This window comes from Macrobrachium nipponense, chromosome 11 (genome assembly GCF_015104395.2).
Source record: "Macrobrachium nipponense isolate FS-2020 chromosome 11, ASM1510439v2, whole genome shotgun sequence".
Lineage (NCBI taxonomy): Eukaryota > Metazoa > Arthropoda > Malacostraca > Decapoda > Palaemonidae > Macrobrachium > Macrobrachium nipponense.
Genome location: NC_061087.1, coordinates 40,364,544 through 40,372,881, shown reverse-complemented (window position 1 = coordinate 40,372,881; position 8,338 = coordinate 40,364,544). Strand labels below are relative to the sequence as shown.

Here is an 8,338-nt window from a genome sequence, read left to right as displayed (position 1 = left end):
ATTTCCGCTCATGCGTGGGCGTGCGTGCGTTGATACGTGAATGTGTGACCTTAGCATAATTCTTCGAATTTTCGTGTTGCCCGTCAGGAATCCACATAAATTTCTACAAATTAATGACTGATATTTTTTTGTACAATTTTAAATTCTTCATCATTAATATAATGAAGAAATATGATAATAGCAAAACCATCTATAACATGAATAATCAATAATCCATTTTATTTTCATGTAAACAATCTATTAGCTCTTTGGAGTCTATTCTTCTAGTCATGCTCCATAGTTTTCATTTTTCTTATGCTCTCACCATAAGTTAAAACGAATCCCTTCTTGCAGTGCTGATTATGTTTACGAAGGGCCTGATAATACTACATTTCTACGGTATCTCAAAGCATAAGAGCAAAATAAAATTATATAAACTCCTATCTTACTAATGGCTTTGATATAAATTCAAACCATAAGTATTTTAAATTATATCTTGACTCAAAGTAGCGAGCATATTCAAATACACATTTCAACCATTTATAAACACGTTCAATCCTCTTACGAAAATGAAATAGGAGAATTGTACTTTCTTCAAGTTCCTATTTTTCACATGGGACAATATTTGACTGATTAAAGAACTGAGACGTTTCTTCGGGTGATTGAACATAAAAATCAATTTCCATTCCAATGCAATATTTTCTAAATATTTCTTATAGTCATCTAATCTTCATAATTGGAAACTGATGGGTTTCTCTCAATCTTTGCCAAGGAAAGTACAATAAGGGGTAGGTAACAATATGTATCTAAAGTTAATTAATAAATTGAACAGGAAAATTTTTATTCAAACTGAAAAGCTAGTGTTAACAATAATATCATTAGCTTAAGCTTCCATGTCAAAAACATTCATAACATCTTCGAACTCATCTATGTATAAAGGAACTCAAAACGCTTCCAAGTATATTACATTCATGTAGACAGTATTCACTTTAATTGGTTCGTACTAATGAGGAAAATATATTCAAACAAGAGAGTCTCACATCTCTTTCAAAACTCTCTATAAAAGAACACTTGAATATTTAGCTTGAACTTTTCATGGTCCTCCAGTGAAGCGAGTCATATTCCAAGAATGTGTTATCTTAACCCCATTCTATATACTTTACATACTCTATGACCGTTGAACGTCATAAACATCTTTAGCTTTCCGTAAAATAAACCACTGAGATGGCTTTGTCTGTCCGCCCGCAGTTTTCTTCCCGCACTTTTTCTATCAGCCCTCAAATCTTAAATACTACTAGGGCTAGAGGGCTGCAAATTGGTATGTTGAGAATCCGCCCTCCAAACATCAAACATTCCAAATTGTGGCCCTCTAGTCTCTGTAGTTTTTTGAATTTTTTTTTAAGGTTTAAGTTACCCATGACTGTGTCTGGAAATATATAGGACAGGCCACCACCGGACCATGGCTGAGAGTTTCTTGGGTAGCGGTTCATACAGTATTATACGTGGTACAGTAAACTTGATTGTGCCGAAGAAACTTCGTGTATGACATTGGAGGCACTCCATGAGCAAAATCAAGCTGTGCCAGTGAGGCCTCTCTTAAGTTTAGTCCTATGTCTTGTACCCTCCATTTGCAACCGAATATCCTCACCTGACTACTACGTATATCTGAAAGGGGATATTATCAGAGATACATACGCAATGGTATATCCATTTAGGTGTGCAGTCTGCTATTGTAAGATATTCAAGAAATATGGCCTTTATGGTTTAACATCGCTTTCATTGAATGAAAATCATAAACACTTATTCCTATCCTTACTTGGGCATAAGAGATCACAAAATTTCCACACAAACACATCCCACCGCTCCCAGAGAGAGAGAGAGAGAGAGAGAGAGAGAGAGAGAGGGAGAGAGAGGGGGGGGGAGGGAGACTGGGCTGATATTTGAGAGTCTGCGTTACCCGAAACAATCACAACCTGGTGAAGATGCTAAATATGAATTTCTTCCTAGTATAATTCTTACAATTCAGCATTGACGTAAAAGACCATTTGCGGTGACGTCTAAGAATAAAAACAGAGTGAAGATTAGAGCCTCTAACGAAAGGTCAGAACTTGATGGTGCGATTATCTGCAATTACGGCACATAATACATCATATGATAAAAATATCACAAAAGGAATGAATGCGTTGAGCTGCTCAACAAGATAAGGATTGCGTATCTTTGTTTTCGCCTCTCTCTCTCTCTCTCTCTCTCTCTCTCGCTCTCTTCTCCTCTCTCTCTCTCTCTCTTCTATATATATATATATTATCTATATATATATATATATATATATATAATATATACATATATCTCTCTCTCTCTCTCTCTCTCTCTCTCTATATATATATATATATATATATATATATATATTATATATATATATATATATATATATATATGTAATATAATATTATATAATGTATATATATATATACATATATATTATATATATAATAACATATATATATCTCTCGTCTCTCTCTTCTCTCTCTCTCATACCTATATATATATATATATATATATATATATATATATATATATATATATATATAAAGATATATATAAATAAACACCACTGATGTCCTGATTTCGCCTCTGCCCACTGGACGCTGGTTCGAACTCACGAGAAACGAAGTTATTATCAACTAAAAAATTCTTCTTCGGTTAACATATATGAAAATATTTTAATTCTGAGGTAGAGCAAATTGGATATTAAAGGACATTTGTAGCTTAATGCATATGCACTATATAAATACTACAAAGAGCGTTAAAGACTAGAGAGAGAGACGAGAGAGAGAGGAGAGAGAGAGATACGTAAATAATAAGGCATTAACATCATTGCATATCGAATTCACTATACATCTGGAATAACCAGCCCCTATAGCGAATTTTGAATGATATATGGTTCTGACCCGGATATCAGAGTTGCAGTCTATCGTTGTTTGTAAATCAAAAGGCCAATTTCGAATCCGGGCTGGTGTAGAAACATATCAATCATTCTTCCTTTAGGATGTAACTTATCCCCATCATACAGTTAATTCGATATTAAATTACACTTGTGGTCTAACATTGTGAATATGGAAAATTCACATAGGAATATGTGACATAAATTCACACATACACACACACACACACACATATATATTTATGTGTGTGTATATATATATATATATATATATATATATATATATATATATATAGAGAGAGAGAGAGAGAGAGAGAGAGAGAGAGAGAGAGAGAGAGAGAGAGAGAGAGAGATAGTTGTGTGTGTGTATGTATATGTGTGCGTTCCACAAACATAAATGTACACACATCTGTCGCCATTCAATCCCAAGAAGTGTTTAGGAACTGTGACGTTACGACAGCATCATTTAAGGAGTGGAAAAACCGTCAGGAAAGGAGAGATGGCAGTTGGGGCGCCCCCGATTCTCTAATGCCCCCCAGTGACTAAGGTGGCTGAAAATGGGTATTTAAGGTACGGTTGGTATTGTTTTCGATTCAGTCAGGCACTGACTGGCTTCGAGTGAATAGGAAAGCAATCAATATTTGGATCATTCTTCCTGTCATCTTAAAAAAGCATTTCGTTGCAATCATTTCTGCTAAATTTCAGAAAGGTTATTCATAGTGAAATATTTTCATCGTGTGGTTAATGTCACTTTAACCAAAATTGACTAAGTTCAAAAATATGAGTGAACAGAAATCCGTAGTTTCTCAAATAAAAACCGTGATGACAAAGACTCTAAAGTCAGTTACTGTGGAGCCATTAATGCTACTGGATGGCTTTGCCTTTTCCAACATGAATGTGTACATCGAGAATCTACAAATTGATCGCGTCTGTCGTGTGAGCGTTGGTCTCCCAGAAAACGTGTGTCAGAACCTCAAGGCCCACCCTGACGCAAGTGTAGATGTTCAGCAGAAATATAGCGTTTTTGCCTTTTACAACAACATAATTGCTGCCGTCCTACCATTCTTATGCATTCTTTCTATGGGGGCAGGGAGTGATAAATACGGCAGAAAAGTGCCTCTAATAGCAGTGCAGCTAGGCCACATTCTCCAAGCTGGAAGTTACTCCATAGCAGCTCTTGTCCCTTCGTGCCCCGTAGAATTTCTACTCGTTGTGACATTGCTGGATAACCTTGGGGGTGGCACTGCATCATTCCTGACAGTAACTAACTCATATATAGGGGATGTATCATCAGAGGAATCTCGAACTTCAAGAGTAGGCTTGGCCAACAGCCTCTGGTTTTTGGGCGGTCCAGCAGGAACGTTGTTGGGGACTTATCTTTACAGCAAAGGTGGCTATCTACCCCTTTTTGCTACTTCCTTCACATTTTCTCTATTGGCTCTCATCTACACAATCGTTTTACTTCCTGAGAGCCAGGGACCATTTGCTAAGAAGTCCTCCATCCCAACATCTCAAAAAGACGCAGTTGCTAGGAGAGAGAGTGTTGCTGCTGTCTATGGGCTTGATTCAGTGGTACCTAAGAATCCCAGCGCTCCAGCACACGAAATAACTCTCGGAATCATGATGAAAGACTTCTTCAGCCCTAAACACATCTTTGACAGCTTCAAAACTACGTTAAGGAAGCGTGAAGGAAATGATCGATTTCTTATCCTCTGTTTAATCTTCTCAAGTCTCCTTAGAAAACTTACTAGATGTAAGTATTTTTCTCTAATAGCTGATTTTTGAGAAACTAAAGAGTGCTTAGTAAGCATTGTATCCATATCATCTTAAAACGCATACCTATACTACAATTATATTTGATGGGAGTTTTGACACTTCACTTTATTCCATAGCTCCTTTTGTGTTTCTTTTCACTCGTCACGTACTCGGATGGAAGGCCACTGACTATGGCATTTGGGTCACTTACAAGAACTTGATGGTTACATTAGGTAAGAACTATTCAGACAGTCAAACATTTATAGTGACTCTTAAAGTGAGCTGAAGAACTTAAAAGTAGGTTTGTGACCGTATCCTAACTTAAAAGACATATTCCATGATCATATTGCCTACACTAATTCTTTTATACCATAAACTGAGATCATACTTTCATGATTACGCAGGTTCCCTCGTTGCTGTGCCTCTACTCAGTGGGTGCCTGGGTGTGCCAGATAACATTCTGGCCATGGTTGGCGCCACGTCTGGAATTATCGAGTACGTTATCTATGGCTGCATTTCTGAAAGTCATGCAAGCCTCATTTGGATTGGTGAGTAAAAAGTATGGCGTAGTTCTTTATGACTTACTGTCTAGAGATAATTATAGTATCATTTGTACATCTCAAATCTGTAGAGAATCAAATTAAGAGTTGCTCTTCTTTCAGCTCCCATGGCCGCTTTACTGGTGAATTCTTGTACCATTGCTCAGAGGGCCATGATGACTAAATTTGTCACCAGACATGAAATTGGTAAGTTATTAGAGTCCCACTTCAGTGCAGTTCCCTACAACAACGAAGTTGGGAGAATCTAATGACGTTGTTTGTGTCCTTGAGAAAGTGTGTGGACGTGTATGAGGGTGTCCTTTTTGATAAAATCCTACTAGGAAGGAAGAAAATGTGTGATGATTTTTTATGAAACATGAACATGCACTGGATGACAAATACCCTTTACCAATGATTAGCATCCGGAGTGCATCATTAAAAATTTGACACTTGTCCAATTTGGAAACCATCTTGCCTCAAGCAACATGAAACACATTCATCAGTATTCCAAATTTTTGTTTTGTATCTTATTATATGCAAGTATATTACTTACGTTTATCAAATTCGTCGCTTCATTGATATGAGTTCATTTATTCAGTGTTCGGTGGTCTTGACAAAGGTGTGCTTTCTCCTGAGAAGTCTTGTTTTTAGTTTTCTGAAGAAAAAAAAACTATTGCTCCGGCTTTGTCTGTCCGTCCGCACTTGTTTCTGTCCCCCCACAGATCCTTAAAACCACTGAGGCTAGAGGGCTGCAAATTGGTATGTTGATCATCCACCCTTAAATCATCAAACATGCCAAATTGTAGCCCTCTAGCCTCAACAGTTTTATTTAATTTAAGGTAAAAGTTAGCCATAATCGTGCGTCTAGCAACGATATAGGAAAGGCTACCTTGGGACCGTGGTTAAAGTTTCATGGGGCGCGGTTCATATAGCATTATACCGAGACCACCGAAGGATTGATCTATTTTCGGTGGTTTTGATTATACGCTGTACAGAAAACTCTATTGCGCCGAAGAAACTTCGGTGTATTTTATACTTGTTTGTATGTGTAATTACTTTTCAGTAAACCTCAGTACTCGATTTATTTCCAATTATATTCTTTATACAGGGAAGGTTTCAGCTGTCCAAGGTGCCCTGGACGGCTTGATGCCCGTGGTGAATTCGGGTGTGTACTCGGCTGTCTACTACTATACTGTCAGTAGCTGCCCTTCCGCCCACTTTTTCCTCGGGGCATCTGCCAGTGCTCTCATGATGACAGTATTCAGGTAAAGTAAAATGAGAGTATGACGTTTCCAGGTGTTAAACCTGCTTTCTCCTTTCATCTTTGCGGGCATTTCGAAATACGTGAGACTAAAAAAAAAGTTTACAGAAAGGAGTAGCACAATTGTATCTGAAATTCATTTCTGTCATAAATGGAAACTAACTGCAGTTGTCATCTTTTCTACTGACAGTGTTATCACCAGTAATAGAAAAACCCGCGGACATGACGTTGAAGGTGCCAGTCCAAGGGAAGTCCAGGGACCCACAGAGCCGAATCTTCTATCAGCTCTTCCTAAGCAACAACTCCCTGTGAGCAGGAAAACTAAAAACCCCTCGAAAATGAATCAGTCTTTGAGGAGGACATTCGTCAACAACTTCAAAGCATCCCTAGGAAAGATCTTGAAAGTCAACTGGACTAAAGAAGATTTCAAGACCTTTCCAGTGATCTACTTATCCATCACATCAAATTTATGTGGAAATTGCCTTGTGCTTCCAACTCTCTGTCCAGCGCGCAATGAAGCGGAGGATGAAAAGAAAACACTGGCAGTGATTAGTCAAAGGCAACAATGAAAACAGTCTTTCAAAGTCTGCTGTAGCAGTGGTCAAACTAATTTCTGAAGCCGAGAATTAACTGTTTGTTTTTCAAGCATCTGTTGCCCCTCCTATTTCATAAGTATGAGGTGTATACATTATATTTATTTGTACTAACCTCCATTTGTTATTATTTTTATATTTGTGAAGTTGTGATATTGAGTAGAAGGATTTACCCTCTTCATTTTAGGCATAGTATTCATTTTTTATCTTATTCATAATTAAATGCAGGTGAAACTCGCCCCTCCAGTCCACAGTTCACTGCCATTAAGTGATTAACTCTTAATCCCCTCTCGTCCATTTGACTGCCTGTGAATTTGTGCCAGCAGCTTACCCTAGGATTGAGAGAGAAAGTGCGGTCACCCAGCCGCCATATTTGATACCACATCATGTATAGCCTTAGTGGGAAAGACGTGGAAGAACAAGCAGGACTCTAGCGAACTTTCTCCGAATTAATAAAAAGGAGGCAATGCTGGGAATCGGCCTTAGACACTTCTGCTCCAGAGCTACTGAGCAACCCCCCCTCTCTAGATGGCTGCTGTTAGCCTGTGTGTAGCATCCAAGTTCTTAAAATTCCTCCCCCATCCGCGTCCTGAGGAACACAGATTCCATTTTCCTACGAGACTGCAATTGAGCCACTGTGGATTCTGGATTCTTGCCTTCAGGATTCTTCCCCTTCTTTTCGTCTCCACATTACCACGTGCCCGGCAAGACCAGCCACCTACCTATTCATCTACTTCAAGGTTTGATCCACCACTAATTAAAACCCGTAGGGTGTTATCTATTCTTTAATATGATGATTGTGAGTGTAAATATAAGTCATTAAGCTAACCCTTTGAGTTTGCATATCAATACCTAGTCTGAAACAGGCCCACAGCCTCACTTTACTTTTAGGATTGTACCTCCTTGTTCAGGTTAGATGCAAATACAAGTCAGTTATCCTCAACAGTTGCACACTACCCAGGTACAAACCTAATATATCAATATCTATATCTATATATAATCTATATATTATATATATATATATATATCTATATATATCTATATATATATATACATATATATAGACCTATATATATATATATATATCATATATATATATTATATATATATAGATAGATATGTATATAGATATAGATATATATAGAGTATATATATATATATATATTATATATATATATATATATATATATATATATATATAGATACATCGGATAGATTATATATATATATATCTAATAATATATATATATATAGATGATGGATAAGATGA

At 37.1% G+C, this 8,338-nt stretch overlaps 1 protein-coding gene across 1 annotated transcript; it reads left to right on the top strand.

The window, feature by feature from the left end:
• Window positions 1-3,528: 3,528 nt before the first annotated feature.
• On the top strand, window positions 3,529-7,890 carry LOC135205167 (uncharacterized). Its single transcript, XM_064235875.1, has 6 exons — window positions 3,529-4,673; window positions 4,813-4,908; window positions 5,080-5,223; window positions 5,338-5,421; window positions 6,323-6,479; window positions 6,666-7,890. The coding sequence occupies exons 1-6, from the start codon at window positions 3,701-3,703 to the stop codon at window positions 7,042-7,044; spliced, it is 1,833 nt and encodes a 610-aa protein (XP_064091945.1). The 5' UTR covers window positions 3,529-3,700; the 3' UTR covers window positions 7,045-7,890.
• The last annotated feature ends 448 nt before the right edge of the window (window positions 7,891-8,338 follow it).

Bases quoted from the DNA above. Each gene is read 5' to 3' on its own strand.
- LOC135205167 (XM_064235875.1), top strand. From the start codon at position 3,701: ATGAGTGAACAGAAATCCGTAGTTTCTCAAATAAAAACCGTGATGACA. The intron at 4,909-5,079 runs GTAAGAACTATT...ATGATTACGCAG, and splicing joins GAACTTGATGGTTACATTAG to GTTCCCTCGTTGCTGTGCCT. The intron at 6,480-6,665 runs GTAAAGTAAAAT...TTCTACTGACAG, and splicing joins CTCATGATGACAGTATTCAG to TGTTATCACCAGTAATAGAA.